Below are 18,338 nucleotides of genomic sequence, written 5' to 3' on the forward strand. Positions count from 1 at the left end.
AGTTCCCCAAATTTGCCCTCCAATTTGAGTAAGAATTCAGGAGTGCTCAGAATAGATATAAGGTCATAAATAAATTTCAAATAAATGAGCAGTTTAGCCAGTCCTGAACATTCATGAAAAATCCTACTTATATTTTAGGGATATGGAAAGAAAACTGCACTATATACTTAATCTTCACACATATTTGACTTAGAGGCAGAAACCTCAAAGTACAAACCTGACTTCACAACCCTACTGCAGTGTAAGACAGAACTTCTCTCTTTAAAGTTATCAAACACCATTTTTGACACAGTAGCTTTACTACTTGTAGCCACTAGGCAAAATACCCTTTTCTTGATCCCAAATCACAAAACCAAAGAAGGTTCTAATTACAAGGAGGTGAAAAAAAGGTTCCAATTCCATTATTATGGAAGGAAAAAAAAAAAAAGGGGCCTTTCACCTTTAGGAATCACCCCATCTTTGCAATTTAAATGTCAGGATGTATCACTCAAAAATACTCCACAGCAGGTATAAGTAACCTGGAGATGTGCAATGCTCTTTTTAACAGGTATCTCCCATGCAAATAATAGTGAAGAATACTCATACTGTTAATTTTCTCTGTAATCAATTGAAACATAACCCAGCAGCCATCTTCCTCAGGTCAATGCAAACTGGTTTGCAGTGCTGGAAAATGCATCTGATAATTTACTAGCAAATCAGTTCTTAATGCAACACCAGTACTTGCATGGAAAAATATGCTATTAGGATGTGTCTAAAAGATCTCAGCTTTATTCTTATTTAATTTTAGAAACTGTATCTTTATAAGGCAAAAGAAAATTGCACTCCAAAGCTAAAACCCTACTAGTTACGTTCAGTTTATTGTATACAAGATGCTTTGAGAAGACGTGAGATAAACGACAAAAAAAACTATATCCCCTTAAGCCCACTGTCTGAAAATGATTGTGTAGTATCACAGAATAGAAACATACCTAATTCCACAAGCAATTTGATACGGAGTAGTCTTCCAGGATTCAGCATCAACCTGCTTGCCATCAGGTAATGTAACTTTGATGGGTTTACTGTCATTTGCAGCTCTTTCTGCAAGGAGTGCATCATGTTCAGCCTTAAGTTTATTGTACATCTCTAAACGCTCATTGATAAATGCAGGCCAGGGATTCAGCTGTATGTGATAAAGACAAAGGAAAATGATTAATAGATCATTAATCTGATAGCACATCATGTCAAGAATGCCAACACAACAGACACACTTTTCATAAGCAGCTATGTGATGCTATCTACAGGTGCTATAACTAGCAAATAATCACCATTATTTCAGGTTACATCGTAACCTGGAATATCGTAAGGCCTCAGCTTAATGAAATCGGTACCACTGTACACCTGTTCAATAAACCACACATGTTACCAAACAACTACATCATTAAACACCTGTTTAACAAACTATGTGAAGAAAAAAATCAACTAGAAAAGAGTGTAGAAGTTCAATGTAAAAACAGGTTTTTCTTATTAGGTCGAAAAACTGAGAGAACACTCTAGTCTGAGCCACCCAGACAGGAACTGACTCTAGTTTAAACACGTGTAATGACGTCAGGACTATCCGCCTGGGCACAGCCAAGAACTTGGCTCAGGACTGCTGCTGACTAGTCGCTGGCCCTCCGTGGAGTCAGAGGGCCACGAGGTGCCACCACGAAGACGAAATAGACAAGAGCACCTCACGCAGGCGTTCTTCACCTCCGAGATCTGCTGCCGGCCTCTGGCTGCAAAGGGGCAGAGGGAAAAGCATCACCTAGCCCAGCTATGGGAATCTGAGCTGCTCTCCTATTACACCAATGCAACTTAGTGTAAAACAGAACAGTGCCACTTCATGGCAATCTGTGGGAGATGTAACTGTAATGCCTGATAAAATACTTCAGAAGGACAAACAGTAGCAAAGCCAGCAGCGCACAGAGAAGCAACGAGGACTCCGCATCCTCCCACCCCCGCGGCCGAGGGGCTGCTCACCTCCGACCGCCCTCCATCGCCAGCCCCTTCCTTCATCTTCTTCTTACCGCAGTCTGCTTTATTCTCTCGCCCAGCGTCCACCTGCGGAAGGCGAGCACTGTTCAGTCATGCCCCGGCAGTCGCTCACACCTAAGGCGCTTTAACTCCCCCCTGCCCCATACACCACGGAAAAGACCCGACATCCTCGTCCCGCAAAGCCCAGCTCCCTGCTCCTTTTCCTGGGGGCACATCCCACCGCCCTCCGGAGCTGGGGAAATCCTCGGGAAGAGGCCCAGCTCCGTCTGCCGCCCGCCCCCAGCCTCCTGACAGCGCAGCCCCCGCTGCCGAGCCGCGGGGCGCACCTGGCCCTCAGCGCCCGCCATGGCCGCGCGGAGCCGCCCGGGAAGGGGCGGGCGCGGCCCGGCGCAGGCGCCGCTCGGCCCCGTGGCTGATGCAACCCCGGCCCGGCCCGGCCCCCGCGGGGGTGATGGAGCCGAGCGGGCCGGTGGCGCTGTCCTGCGGTGGTGCGGCTGAAGGCGGCCCGTGACGGGCTGCGGCGGCTGGACACGGCCCAGGCTCTGTCCGCGCCCCTGAGGGCGGCGAGTGGGGCCCGGCGCTCCTACAACCGCGCTCTGCTCGCTGTCGCGGGAAGAATCACAGAATCAATTAAACTGGGAAAGATTCCCGAGATCAGCGAGTCCGACCTGTGACCGAACGCCACCTTGTCAAGTAGACCACGGCGCTGAGTGCCATGTCCAGACTTTGCTTGAACACCTCCAGGGACGGTGACTCCACCACCCCCCTGAGCAGCCCATTCCAGTGTCTAATTACCCTTTCTATGGAGAAGTTCCTCCTAATACCCAGCTTAATTCTCCCATGACGCAGCTGAAGACTGTGTCCTCTTGTCCCGTACCTTGTTCCCTGGGAGAAGAGGCGGATTCCCACCTGGCTACAGCCTTCTGTCGGGGAGCTGTAGAGACTGATAAGGTTCCCCCTGAGCCTCCTTTTCTCCAAACACCCCCAGCTCTCTCAGCTGCTCCCTACCAGAGTTATGCCCCAGACCCTTCCCCAGCTCCGTCGCCCTTCTCTGGACTGACTGCAGCACCCAGGTATACCTAGCTACGATTCCCCCTGATGCAGACGTTCAGTCAGGGATGGAGCAGTGAATGGGAGTACTCTTTGCAAAAGAGGCTGAAATTAAAACAAATTTTAAAAAATAGGATTGATCAGTGTCTGATTTCCCAGGGGAGGGAAAAAAAAAAAGATGCGTAAGAGATTCTGAGGTGGTTGTGTCAGACCTGAACTGCAGGAGTGCCTGCAGCTGTCCCAAGGGAAGCCTCAGCTCAGTAGCTTGGAAGCTACAGACACCTCTAAGGAAAGGATGTGATAGCAGTTACGGGTTTTGCTCTGTAACCTTCTTTCCCTCCTCTCCCTGCTGTTGTTTTCAGCTAATAATAATGTTTTCATTTAGGAAGGTTACTATCTTGCAGCACAATCTCAGGTGGCTATGGACTACCAGAGTGGCCAGTCCCAAGGCCTTAGGTGTGTTTGGTAACCTTACTCACCCAGTAATTTAGTTTAAGCAAGATGTTCATTACCAGATTTCATGTTTTCAAGAAATTCTGGCATAGCATCCTTACTTTGCAGAGAGTAAATCACGGGGCAGGCCTTGCCTTGGGCCTCTGCTGCTTGCAGAGCACCCAACTTCCACTCCCTGCAACAACTGCCTTCTGTTCATCTGCAGCAGTGATTGGGGAGTTTAGAGTGTCTAAAATGTGCTCAGATGGATATCGGGGCACCTCAGGCTTCATGGACTTAAGTGCTATGAGCCAAAGGTTCAGGAAAAAAAGGGAAGTTTTGTATAGCTTTCAAGTACTGGTTATGTAGTGGTGAAGGATGGTCAAGAGAATGTCATTGGGCTATTTGACCACAAATGCAGGAGCTTGAAAAATAATGCAAATATTTTAATCTATTTGTTGAAATATGAAAATGGAAAGGTGTAGTAAATAGGAACCTAAAGACAGAATCAGGCCTAGATCTGGATAGTTCATTTGTTGTCTGAAAGTAATGTATGAGTAGCATAAATATGGGCAAAAACATTTATTAAAGAGCTACATTTAATAATATATGTGTGATCTTTCGTAGCAATACAGTGTTTATTAACAAATGATATTTCATAATACTAACTTCTATATTTGCAGTATCTCCTACAATCTTTTTCAGGCGGACAAATTACAAGTGTCTAACAGACAGAACATCGCAAAACTTATAGACAAATTATGTAACGCCAAAATGAAGAAAAATGTATAGTGATGCTGATCAAGAGAAAAAGCTATTAAGCATCTCAAAAGCAATTGGGAAACTGTCCCTTTTGCCACAAGATGGCAGCAGCGAAACATGCTGATCTGATGAGAAGCTCAAATTCAGCTCACAGCTCTTGGTTTTAGGAAATAGAATTTGTGACAGAAAGCACAAAATTAAATTACTGTTTTACTGACCTCGCTCTTAAGCAGTGTAATTAATGTTATGCGACTAAATTCAACCATGCTCTAATAGTGTAAATTGATTTCAGTGTGCTTTAATGATTATCAGCAATGAATAGATGTTTCTAGTTCATGTGAAGTTTGTTGGGAAAAATGTGGTCAGAAACTTCTACTGGAATTGCAGTGTTACTTGGCTTATATTTCATTTAGGAAAACTAAAAATCAAAATCAAATCAAAATGCAAATAAAACTTCAGAGCAATGAATGTAGCATGTTTACACCATTTACTTGCACCATCTGTTCTAGGGAAACAGTCTGACTTGTAATACAGCACTAGGCTTTCTGTAAAATGTCTGTGTTTGTTTATATTTGTGTACATTAAATCAACTCTATTCACTGTAGAGTATTTACTGATTTCACAAACTCTGCATTAATTTGAAAATCAAATTGTATGAACGCCACCCATTTACATTGAGAGTTCAAAATACATAATTTGAATTCCAGGTCCAGTGGATTTCCATAAACTCACTTCAAGCTAAGAGTTGTCATCTCAAAATTAAAAAATCTTACAAATATGAGAATTTCATGTTTGAGAATTGAAATATTTTTGTGCAGTTTTCTGTTGTATTAATTTCGCTTGGGCTAATGCAACAAAGCAGTAGACTTCTCTTAGAAGTCCAGTATAACTCTCTTAGAAATGTATACTTAGAAATTGAAAAATGTGTGAAGGTAAATAAAAAAATAAATTTGACATTACATTTAAATATTGTGAAAATGACTGAAGTCCTGATTCAAACTGGAACATGCTGGGAAAACTAATCTAAGCCTTGACATTTGATATTATTTCAGCTTTTGGTGCCTTATTATTAAAATACTTATATTTTTAGAAGGACAAGAAAAATAACTTTTTTTCACACACAAAAAAAGGAGACAATTTGGGTTTGTTTCTATATCCATGAGGGCTTTGTGTACAGCCACTATCGTATATAGTCTGGTCATCTTCATGCACCAAGAGGTTTGCCCAAATGCCAGCCTTGTTTCTGCTTTTTCCAGGAGAGATAAATACTCATGCATGCTAGGGAGAAAATCCTCACTAACAGAAGAAGTCCCAGACGTTTTGTAGATTGAAAGCACACTTCACAGAGACAGCCTCATCCCACCTGTGTTCCCCGGGATGCAGGTCCTCTCCACTTGCCCCTTTTACCCCCTTCATACCTGCAGCAGTGCAGATAATACATTCAAATGGCTCAGGGTCAGTTTGTTCTCTATGGCCAGGCAGGTTTTTCGAGTAAAACACAATGAGGTGTATTTGGTCAAATGTAGGAGACAACCAGTTTCATTGCTTATAGTTATAGGTGCTGAGATCAGAGGTTACAAATTCCAGGTGAAACTTTAAACCAGGGTTTACTCCTTGACATCAGATGTGCATCAGATTTTTACTAGGAATCCTTGGGCCTTTTAAAGAAGAGATGCTGGGTGATTTCCCTTGCCTCCCTCCCCCCGCTTTTTCTCCGTTCAATAAAGACAAGATTTGGCTTTCTGCTTCTTTATAACAAACACACCAATTACAACTCATGTCTCATTTCCCCTGCATCTCAATTTTACCCCTAGTTCACTTGGTTAAAATGTTTTAGCATACGTATAGCTGACCCAACAATATTTTGTCTCACATCATAAAAAGTAGTAGGTGTGCATGCATTCAAATAAACTCATCTCTTTCCTGTATTCTTTTCATAGAGCTCAGACATGTCATTTTGGGGGGCATGTTATTAATCCATTATTAATTGATGTATCTAGGGTTAAGATACTTTTCCAGACTCCTACCTTTAGGAGAAACTGCCCCTGCTTCACAGTATAATAGCAGATTCCTCCGAGTCTGTAATTCTATTTTCCAGTAAGATTTGCACTTTAAACTATTGTTATTTTTTATTTAAAGCTTTTATTTTGGATATTGGTCTCAGAAAAAATGTGCTGTCGGCAGTCGTGACTCTCACTCTGGTCTCCGCTCTCAGTCTTGTGACTGGGCTGTGAGATGTGGATCCAGAGCTCCTGCCTTCCATTTCCTGTTCATAGGTGAAGATCAAACAGTAAGGCACCAGTCATTTTACAAGGAAAATAAAATGTTAGCTATTTCATATACTGAAGAGGAGGGTGATAAACTAAGAAAAAAAATTAAAATCACATGTCCTTGACTGTCCTTAAACACAATGTTAAAAATCACAGTGATACATTTTTGCCAAACAATCTTGGACGCATCCTTGGTTTTTGTAACCAAATTAAAACTAGCTTTTACTATAATTAAGCATCACCAAGTTATTGCACTATATAAAACTTCTTTGCTCATATGTGGAATTTTCCAGAATACAAACTACGTTTTTGTTAACCTTTTTTTTTTCAAACAAAAAACAATTATGTTTCATTTTTGTGTGTATTTCAGAATTCAAAGTCTGAGAATGTGGGTTTTGTCAGATATGTTTGTGATCATGGAATTCCCTTTTTTTCTTATAGGCATTACTGGTATTTTTTCCCTCAGAATAGCATTTTCTGTTTCTATAATATTACTGAGATTGAACTGTTCCTCCATCTTCTTTGTGAGCCAAGTCCTCCATGCCATGGCATGACATGGCACATGGAGGAATTTTCTACATAATCCAGTTACAAGCAAGAAATGCATTTTCCAGTAATTTCCTTGGTACAGTCCATAACCTTTGATTTTCCAGATTCAATTTCTTATTCCAAGCAATCTCCATCATACTCCGTAGCACTGGAAACTATCTCCAGATACCAAGGGATGAAAAATGCTTGCATTATCTTCTCCTGCTAATGCTCCATCTGACAATTTTGGGAGGAAATTGCAGACAATACAGGGAAGTCAAATATTGCATTCTAGGATTTTGTTCTCTTTGACCATATTTTTCCTTGCAGTAGTGACCTAATTTCACACATTTCCAGTGAAACTTATTTTATTTGAGAAGTCTGTTCTTGGTTTCTCTTTTTAGCTATGACTCAAATGTTCTGGTGATGTTCTCATTAACATCCCTTTCTAGTGATGTTTCATGGACACAATCCAATATCATTGCTTCAAATAAAGGAACACATGAAAGCTGATGAAAAGAGGTACACAATAACTGTGAATTTTGTCAAACCTCTTGTGACAAGTCATATAAAAGCTTTTTTCTTTGTGTCCTTTTCACTTCGAAGTATTTGGAATACTACTAGAAATAATACTAAACTGGTAAATTATTTCAAGATTTTATAACAACAGGGATAGAGAACAGAAAACTCCTTAGTTAGCAGTAGCTGCCACAAGGTGGATTCCTCAGGGACTCCATTGTTAGGTGCTGATCAGAGGAAAATGATATTCCAAGAGGACAAATTTAAATTTATTCACAGTTTACCTAGAAGAATGGGATGGGATGTCTTGGCAATATCATGGAACAGAATCACTAACTTTGAAACATCTGCTCCATATGGAAGGACCACAACATATCTTTTCACTCTTTTCTTTCATAGACTAAGCACACTTATTATTTTAATCTGTTTCAGGGAACATGCTTCCTGACACTGGTTCTTGCCTTCTGAATTGTCCAGTCTGTGATTTTCTCAAAACAATGATGCTTCAAACAAGCACAGTATTCCTGCAGAGCAGAGAGAACTATTGCTCACATCTCACATAGAGCAGTTCAGCTGATATAACAGCATTGTATCGCTCATTCACCTTCAGTTGGTGGCTTGTTAGGATCAGCAGCTCCATTCTGTGCTGTGTCCTGCTTTTCTGTACACTTCCCTGAAGGGAAAAGCACTGGGCAGGAGCACATTGTTTCTTTTGCTTCAAACAACCGCTCCAGTTTGTTGGTCATAGATTTTTAACATGTACTCTTTCCTCCCTTGTTAACAGCTAATGACTTTTTGGGCAAGAACCAAACACAGGGTAAAATCAAGGTAGAACCAGCTTGAAATATCCTTCTAGTTTTACACAGTTTCATTTAATCATGGAAGTGATCAGTAATAAATGCAGCCTATATTAATACAAAGTTTTTTGTTTCAATAAATTGATTATTATCACAACTAGCTGCACTTCTGATTGCTCTCCTGTCTCCCTGATGTCTCCCCATTTTGTTTGTCATGATTCTGGCTCTGTCTTCTTGTGATTCTCCCTTTAATGAAAAGCACTGCATCATTCATCATACACAGCCTGTGCTGCTACATAAAGCTCTCCTTTCACAAACATCATAGGGTAAATCACCCCTTTAAACAACCGCACTGTTCAATGTTGGCACCAAGGATTAACCACAAGAAAAGGAAATAGAGTAAAATTTACATATTTTCTACATATATTTATGTATTTTATCATCTAGATCACCTAAGCCCAATATGCCATCTCCGGTGCAGCTGCCTTGGGATAAGAAATGTTACTGCAGCTCACCTGGACCTGTTTTCTCCACCAGAGATTATCACCCCCTCCAGCCTCTTGGCATTTCTTCCTGTGGATCTGCTCCCTAGCCCGGTTTTAATGACCTAGTTTAGCAGAAACACCTTTTACTCTCAAATTGGGCTGACAGAATGAGGGTAAATAGCAATTACACACGCATTTGCTCTGACATATCTGGAAGGGTAGTAAAGTCTGGAAGCAGAACCCAGCCAGAAAGCCCCGTCTTTCACATCAGGTACTGCCAGAATGGGCATGACCTGAAGTCTTTTTTTTGCCTTTTTTTTTTTACTCATGGCAGTTCAATTGATTTTTGCAGTTCTGCACAGTAATCCAATAGTCCCACTTCAGCTACAAATTACATTGGGGTCTTGCTCTTCTCTGTCCTATGTTGGACCGGCTCCCAGCTGCCTCTGAGAAAATTAAATTGGCCAAATTCATCTGCCTAAAAAGATCTGTCGGGTGTTAAAAGAAGAACAGTATAACAATTAAGGTTGAAGACAAAAAGAATTAAACACCAATATTTTCTGCCCTTGTTTTTTTAATGTGAAAACTTCACATTTAAGTGAAGTGAACTTCTTGCTTACTTCTTCAGAAAGATGTCTAATTCTCGCTAGCATTTCCACCACTGTGTATGTTTGCTCTTTCTGTCGGCTTTGGCAGCAAAAGACATGAAGAAGTATTTTTTTTTACAAATATAAGGAATACTTATGTCCTTTTGGCCTTAGTCTACAAGTACACATACAGGAGAATGAGTTAAATATTTTCAAGCAGATTTTTTATCTCTGTGTGTGTGATAAAAGCACTTATGCTGTCAGCAAGAGCAAAACATAAACTAATGGAAAGAACAAGCAGACTCTTAAGAAATAAATTATAAACTGCATGTAAAGAATGTATCACTTTCCAGAGGTCTCCGTTGTCAGTGTGCAAATACAAGCCACACTTCCGAAAGGCCTTTCTGTTTTTGCATAGAGCGTGAGGACACCTCCATTTCCTCCCCCTCTCCTTCTGGCAGCCTGAAGAAGTGATCGCTGCTGAGTTCCTGCCTTTTAGCAGGAACTAGAATCTGTGAAGCTCTGTTCACTTTATTTTTTTGAGCCCTTATCCATCTTGGTCGATTTAAATTACATTAACTGATGTGTGAAATGGCCAGTTTGCCAGTTTGCAGGATTTCTTGAATTGTAAGATCTCCTTTTTTGACTTGCTTTGCAGTATCTCTTTATTGACTACTGGCACCCCACTCTTTGATCTGTACTTTGCTTTCCTCCATCCACTCATCTGTTCCTGGAGCTTTTGTCCTCACTCAGTAATCTCATTTGTTCCCATTCCTGTGATGTGATGACAAATGGCAACTGTGTATTGCACCAAGTCCCTACATTCTTTTTTTTTTAACCACATTAGTGATTTAATAAACTGGAAATTACAGAACTCCTGAAGCACATATTTTTATTTAATTACATATTTAAACTGTTTTTTGTATCAGCTCATTGGAATAAGATCTGTCAATAGTATTAAAAATGGTTTTTTCTATGCATTCCCCATAATTTAATCATTAACTAACATGCAAGAGAAAAGATATACAGAGCTCTCAGTACTAATTTTCACTAAGGAGTTCCTGCCTCTCATCTCTGGCGTCTTGCTGCTGTTGTTTCAGATCTCTTGCTCTGCCGTGCCAACACAACCACAAACCATATCAATGAACAGATTTGGTTTAAAAAATAATCCACATTTTCCCTCAGAATATTCTTAAAGATCAATCAGTTTCTGGGATGATAGTACTATGTAAACTGACACTGCCTGCAGAGCTGAATATCCAGAGAAAGCATAGATATCTGGTTTCTTTATGTTGCAAGAATTCTGTTCCTCTTGTATGGTAATACATGTGAAAGTAGACTCTGGAATAGTCCCTGTCATGAGACGACACATAACAGCAATCCAGCTCTTTGGTTGTTAGTGGTGTGAGATATCTGATGCCAGCTCTGTTTCTGAGGGACATGTGACAGTATTTCTAAGTTTTCTTTTATATGCAATATGGGTACCTATTGTAGAGTTACTAAATCTCAAGCAGAAATGATCTTTGCCCTCCAAAGCCTTTTAAATCCTTTGGACAGAAATGCCATGATGTTGGTAAGGCACAGATGACGTTTGTTTTTCACCACTCACTCCTTATCTCAAACTATGGTGTGGTTGTTTGATGGAGGCAGGTGCACATGAGGAACAAGGTGGCAATCATCTTGTGCACTCCAGTGACCATCCAGTGCTGATCTGTCTAAGACAGGGAAATGAAAGCAGAAGTGAAAATCACAGCAACAACTTGGATCCAAGCCAAGATGATTTATCCTCTTAATTTAGTTTAGTTAACATAAAAGTCTGTTCTGTACTCAGACCTTATCTATATCCAGATATTGTCTATAAATACAGAAATTGGTTGCCTAAACAAAATGAATATTTTCTAACATAGTCCAGTCAGAAGAGGAAAGTGAGTTTAGCAGGCAGGCAATATGACTCAAGGTAATGCATAAGGGGTTACACTGTTAAAAAAATACCATAGTTGTATTCTTAATATTACTTTCCTAACTAAAACTACTTGGAAAAGAGGAAATGTAAGGATACTTGTTTAAGTGAAAACAATTGCAAAAACATCTCTCTTGTAAATAAATATTATCTGGAAGGTTGTGATGTCAACTTCTAATCATTATGTTCTTTCAAAGCCTTCAGTGGAACGAAAAGTATTCCGTAAAACATTAATGACTAATGGAACTAGCATTTGCTGTGTATAAAGCTGCGTTTTGCCCATGTTGCATGTTGTCTGGAGTGGCAAGCAGCAGACAGAAGTATTGTTCCTCCTTAAACATTCATGACAAGAAGTTTAACCTTTATTATTTATGGAAAAGAAAAGACTGGGGGCCGGTTTTTCATCCTAGCATTTCATTTGTAAAAGAAAAATGACGTCCACCTGTCTGCCTTTACCATACTTTCTGTTGTGAAGTGAAAGTTGTTAAGGTAGCAAGAGCAGCAAAGTGTTTTTACTATGCATGTGTGTATATATACATCTGTATGTATGTACACCTATGTTTTGTGTGCAGTTTTGTGATCTTGTGGTTCTTATACACGTATCTCCACAGAAGTTGGTGCCACTTAAAAGGACAACAAATAAATATGTCCCCTTTCCATTTATTTTTTTAGCATCAGATTGGCTCATCTTGGGTTTTCATGCTGCAGTGTTTTCACTTGAAAACTGTGTTGATTTTTTACATAACAGAAGTATATGAAGGTAAGGTCACAAAACACAAAAAGAGACATAAGATACATCATGATGCACTTAGAAATCCTTTAGGTGTGTTCCAAAAGAGTATAGATTCCTTAAAATAAAAAGATAATAGATTTCTTGAAAAACAGGGGAAGAGTTTGCAAGTCTAAGTGGCAGGGTATGTTTGCAGTACAGGCGGTGTTACAGTATTTCATCTTTTCAGCCTGTAGGTGGGACTGTGTTTTCAGCGAACCCATCTGTGAAAAAAATTCTGAATCGGCATCAGGCAGCTCAGGCTGCTGCTAACACTAGCTGGAGCGAGTCAAGTGATTCTTGACTTGTGTTTGAGTTATTTCAAACTGGGGGGAAAATAGCCTGTGTCCGAAATTACTTTAGTCCTAACGGTCCAGCCTGAAATCTCTGTTCTCACTGCAGTCTGCGGGCATTCTGCCTGCTACAAATCCGCAACTGCAGGATTTGTTCCTATTAAAAAGCATTTATGTAGCTGAAAAGAATAATGTCTGTGGAGAAATGCTGAATTTAGACCTATGGAAAATACTGTAAGTGAACTGATGATGGTGTATTAAGTGACATTTTGAATTGGGATTAACAATTAAATTCTCATGCATAACTTCCTGGCTCAGAAAACTAAGTCAATCACAGGCTGGGGTTCTTCTTTAGAAAAACACTTAGGGCAAAGGGGAACACCAGAAATGTTTATAGCACTCTAGGCCCACAGAGACACTGACTCCCATAACGCTGGATGCAACTCCTCAGGTGGGCAAGAACTACATACATTTTTATGAAAACACTGAAATTGGACTTTGACACTACTACTGCTATACAGTTCTGGCTAGATGCCTTTTGTTTCTTGTTTTGCCGCATGCTGGCCCTGCTTCTCCCACTCTTACTCATTCCCAGCAGTACTTTACCTCACAAGGAGCAGCCCATGTAAAGGGGCAGCGTCCCTGTGATTTATGGGCTTACTATCTCTTCTGTTGTGTTTACACAGCTTACGCTCAAATAAGACAGCTAGGAGAGTATGGAGCTCACATGTAAAATGAAAAAGATATTCTGCTGGGGGAAAAAGGAAATCAAGAGAGATCCAACCATATTTTGGTGCTGTAAACACATCTGTAGGGTCACCATAAAGCAATGACTACAAAGGTCAGCATTTCAAAATGTGTCTTAAGAAAATGTTTTTGCAAGCTTTGTGGTGAAGATGGCTGGCGTGTTGTATATTGTAACATTCTGCTTAATCTCCTCTATGCTATATGGAGTCATTTACAACAAAAAATGCCTGACATAACTTACAGCACAGGAACACACAAAACCAGCTTCACCAGGGTGGATGTTTATGTAATCTTCGAGAACACTCTGAAGTTTGATTCAGTAATCAAATAAAACCTCGAGAAGCACATTTCTCAGAGACACTACCCATCTTTGAATTTCTGAGCTTCTTTATTTTACCAGGCCTTGTTAGATAAATGTTGATGATTATTTCTGTACATCGTGTTATCTGCTGTTTTCATTCCACTTCTTGGTTGTAATTGCACGAGCGCTTTGAGCTTTCTTTATTTAATTGAGGCATCTTAAAGGTGAGCAGATGGTCACCACAGGAGTGCAGGTTTCCCATTCATAGCCTGCACAGCAAAGGCAGCAACAAAAATTAAGTTTACACATACTGCCCTGACAACGACCTCTGTGCTGAACTAAACAAACCCCTTCTGTAAAGCCAGGAGCAGTTCACTCACCTTTCGAATGCAAACCTGGCACTCTCTAACAACTATAAAACATCAAACCGTGCAGCCCTGCTCTCAGGATGCATGCTGCTATAGGGCACACAAAGCTCCACAGAGCACCATCCTTTAGGATATTGCTGTCAAAAAGCATCAGGTGTTGCAAAGCCTCTTTCACAAAACATCTTGCACATTTCACATTCCTTTATTCCAGAAAAGGCTAACAGAATCTGAAGCATAGCAGCTTTAGGCCAGTGAGTAGAACTGAACAGGGATGCTCTTACGACTAGGCAGTGTTGTCACAGAAATTCCAAAAGTTTTTTTCCTAATAAAATAATCTCATAACTCTTCTTCACTGGGGTTAGCCTCCGTTGCTTGGGGCACGAAATTGTGTCTCTCAACACAGTGGGAAATGACAAAACCCGGCATCTAGACTTTCTTGGCACGGGGGACTCAGAAAGACCCCAGAGAGACATAGGCAGGGGTCACAGATCCAGCGTCAACTTCCCCGTAGGCTTATGCTGTGCACGGGCACCTTTCCAGGTGAGGAAACGGGAGCAGGGCAGCCCTGCTTGTGCCCTGCCGCAGCGCCCTTCAGGCTGCCGCCTGCATCCCCTGGTGCTGGTGCTGCAACCCCTCCTTCCCCAAATCCCACAGCCCTGCCGAGCGCCGACCCTTGAGCCCTCGGGGTGCCTCAAAAGCCTTCCTTATGCAATAAAGGACAGCTTAAGCCGGAGGAACCCCCAAAAAATATTTGAGAAAAAAATGAAAGTGCAATGTGATTCTTTACTCCCTGGCCCCTACTGCGAGGAGTCGCTTGGCAAAGGAGGGCAGCAGCCGAGCAGGAAGGTACAGGAATTACACACACACCAGTGTGTGATGTATGCGATAAGGACACCCCCCGCCCGCGGAGGTGTGCGGGGCGGGGGGGCCGCAGGGAGGGGGCGGGCGGGAGGGAGCGCCCGGGCCGGCTCCTCCCTGCGCACAAACCCGGCCGCGTCGCGCGGGCGTGCGGAGACGCCGCCGCCGCTCCCGCGCTACTTAAGCGGGGAGGGCGCAGCCCGGCAGCCCCGCGGGGGGATCCGGCGCGGGGGGGCAAGTGACCATAGTAATAGTCGTCTATCTATAAGAGAACGAGAAAAGCAGAGCCGAGATGCTCCGTCCGTGACCCGCAGGCGGGGTGGGGAGGGGCAGGTTGTGAATCCGCCAAGCACCTGAGAAATAAAGCACGACCGAACAATTTCGAGGCGGGCGGGGAAGGGGGGGCGAAAAGTTTGCCGGAGCTCGGGCGTCTCCTGGGGGGCGGGCGCGATGCCGCCCTGGCTGCTCGGCAGCCTCTGCTGCGTGCTGGCGGCGCGGGCGGCGCTGGGCGGCGGCCCCGCGGGCGCGGAGGAGGAGGAGGAGAAGCTGATCCGGGTGCTGGTGCTGCTGCCGCAGGACGACGCCTACCTTTTCTCGCTGGGGCGGGTGCGGCCGGCCATCGAGTACGCGGTGCGGAGCCTGCGGGAGAGCGGCGCGGGTCTGCCGCCCGGCTACGCCTTCCAGCTCACCTACGAGGACTCGGCGTGCGGCAACCGCGCCCTGTTCAGCCTGGTGGACATGGTGGCCCTGAAGCGCCGCCGCCCCGACCTGCTGCTCGGGCCCGTGTGCGAGTACGCGGCGGCGCCGGTGGCGCGGCTGGCCGCGCACTGGGACGTGCCGATGCTGTCGGCGGGCGCGCTGGCCGCCGGCTTCGGCGCCAAGGGCGGCGAGTACTCGCACCTCACCCGCGTCGCGCCCGCCTACGCCAAGATGGGCGAGATGCTGCTGGCCCTCTTTCGCCACCACCAGTGGAACCGGGCCACGCTGCTCTACAGCGACAGCAACCCCGAGCGCAGCTGCTACTTCGCCATGGAGGGCGTCCATGTGGTCTTCCAGGAGGAGGCCTTCCACATGGCCGTGCACAGCTTCGACGAGACCAGCCGGCACCTCGACATCGACGACGTCGTCCGCGCCCTCCAGACGGGCGAGAGGGGTGAGTGGCGGCGGAGTGCCCGGCCGGGCTCCTCCATGGTGTTTAGTGGCGGCTGGGGCGATGGGAATGCCGGGGAGGGAAGACCTCCGGGAGGGGAAGAGTCAGGGCTCGTCCCCGCCCGTGGGAAACCCACTGCGGTGCTGCGACGGCAGCCCCGGGCCAGGCATCCCCCGACAGACGGGAACAGTAGCCCGGAGTGAAGGCTCTGCCTACAGACGTTCAGTCGAGTTTTGCCTCCCGACGGCGGAGAGGGCGGCTTGCCCTCGGGGACCGCTGTAGGAGGGCTTTGTGGCATGGTAAGAAATTAGCTTTCTGCTGGCCGTCTGGTTTACCCAAAATTATCCACGTCTGCAGGGCAGCAAATCTGTTGCTTACTCTGACATTTTTGCAGTGACACTGTAAGTTGACACTGCAAAGATGTTTCCTCTCACCCCGCTGTGTCTTTTCCCCACTTCTGCCTTTGGAAGCCCCGTCGAGTACCTCGTAAATAAAAATAACAAATGCATTTAGGGGAAATGGCAATTTCAGGGGATATGTGCATGAGAAGCACCTGAGTGCATGCTGTGATATTGTCACCAACAGTTAGCAAGACACCGTGGAGATGAATGGCTTGTAAAACATCTGGGACAGTCATCTCTGGGCTGAATGAACTGACTTTGCATCAGGGAGCAGCAAAGCAAAGTGCTTTGGAACGTGCAGTGTTGTAGTTAGATGTGCTTTAAAGTGAGATCTTGCCTAGCAATGTGTGGATATATGGGCATCAGAAAGACTTCTGGTGTTCAAGGGTTTTACCAGGCACAGGCTTCTCCAGTAAATTAATGCAAAAAGAAAAGATGTATTCCAAGAGTGAAATGCAGGGTGAAGTTGAAGTCCTTAGGTATTTTCCAGGAAAGCCATAGATGTACAAAGCTCTTTATACAGTTTTTACATATCTTGTTGTAGAGTGTTAAAATAGCATCAGAACTGGACAAATAAAGATCATGCTGTGTGTGGCTGGCAGAACTAGTATTATGGTGCTGAAGGCTGTGGGTGGAGCAGCCTTGCACTGCTAATGTCGTTACGCTGCTATGAAATCATTAACACGTGCAGGAGTGTGTGAGATAACTGAGGTCTAACAGTATAGGGCTCTTTAATTCCCTATTCACTGGAGCAGGTGCTTAAAATAGAGCTTTCCTTGTAAGTACCATTTGGGGAAATATAATGAATGGAGAGAAATAAACGTGTCAGTGCTGGAGGAAACCACAGTGTGGGGAAAGATCCTTGTCAAGTGTCTGTGTGTGTGGCTTTCCTGATGCTGAGAGCATAACAGCATGCTTGCAGCAGGAAAAGACAAGTGTTCACCCCAGCCCCACTCTTCACACCATGCTGACAGTTAGGGAGGTGAGGTTGCTTTCAGCCTGGTCTGAAATGCTTTGCTAAGCTGAGACATTTGATCTTTCACAATTCTGTAACTTGCAAATAACTGAACAAAAGCAGCCCTCTTCTTTCTCCCCATGGTGCCCAGTGGGATCCCTCCTTCCATCTTACCTCCTCATTTGCCCTCTGACTCCTGCCACTCAAGTGGGGCCCTCCAGGTTCTACTTGTTGCTTTCTGACCTTAAAGACTGACTGCAGGACTCACCTGGCACATTCCTTTCACCCTGCTGCTCATGGCATCTTTCAGTATTTTAAGAACTATAAATCATGTGGAGGGTTCACCAGATGAGGTCTGAAGAGCAGTCAAGGTCTTTACTTCTTGGAGGGGCTCACTGGAGATCCCCCCAGCAAGACAGCAGTGCTTGTGGGCAGCAGCACACTGTCCAGAGCACTGTCAAGAAATGTTTTTGCTTGGTTAGTTTCCAGTTTTTAATGACTCCTGTGTCACACCTGTTGTGACACTATCCTTGGCACTAAGCCTTCACCTTCTCTAGTTTTCAAAGACTGCTGCTCTTTGGGGTCCCACCTGAGTGGTCAGGCTTCACTGAACTCCCTGACCGGGAATGGGCTTTCAAGCAGATACAGGATTATTGCTTGAAACTCTCCCAGGGCCGGGACAGAAACTGCCCCACCAGCTGTACTGTGGGAGCCAGGATACAGGCTGTCTCCAGGGGCTAGGTTGCTGCTGGCTGGGGGTCTGCACTGAGCTCTCAGATGCCTGGGAGGAAGAGGCACACTCAGCCATGCACGCCTGTGTACCAGAGACTGTATGTGCAGTCCCTGGAGCCATGTGAAATGACTGAAGTCTTGGAACCACAAAAAAATAATGATGAAAAATATGATAATAAAAGTTAAGTGCCTGTCTACAATTAATTTCATTAGTAGTTCAAGCTCCCTTACAGGCTCAGGTCTGCCTGCTGCAGACTTCATGCTGTAGGCTCAGGTTTACTGCAAGGTTCACAAATGCAGACCTGTGCTTAAATGTATAAGCATGTAGTCCAAGGGATGTGTGTAGCAAAGGGAACACTTA

At 44.0% G+C, this 18,338-nt stretch overlaps 1 protein-coding gene across 2 annotated transcripts in view; it reads right to left on the reverse strand.

Moving 5' to 3' along the window:
* The window catches only part of TARS1 (threonyl-tRNA synthetase 1), a 28,364-nt gene extending 12,471 nt beyond the window's left edge, over window positions 1–15,893 (reverse strand). Inside the window, exons 1-3 of one of the 2 annotated variants that reach the window (XM_042028552.1) lie at window positions 15,328–15,893; window positions 1,999–2,079; window positions 969–1,159 (exon numbers count right to left, since the gene is read on the reverse strand). In XM_042028552.1, the coding sequence (XP_041884486.1) occupies window positions 969–1,159; window positions 1,999–2,079; window positions 15,328–15,783 (728 nt within the window). In that variant the 5' untranslated portion in view covers window positions 15,784–15,893. Of the gene's footprint in view, window positions 1–968; window positions 1,160–1,998; window positions 2,080–2,339; window positions 2,401–15,327 lie in introns of those variants that run through there. The other variant, XM_042028553.1, reaches the window with a different exon arrangement.
* Window positions 15,894–18,338: the final 2,445 nt, after the last annotated feature.

This window comes from Corvus kubaryi, unplaced genomic scaffold (assembly GCF_017639235.1).
Source record: "Corvus kubaryi isolate FWS band 111438036 unplaced genomic scaffold, C.kubaryi_AGA036_p1.0 37308, whole genome shotgun sequence".
NCBI lineage: Eukaryota > Metazoa > Chordata > Aves > Passeriformes > Corvidae > Corvus > Corvus kubaryi.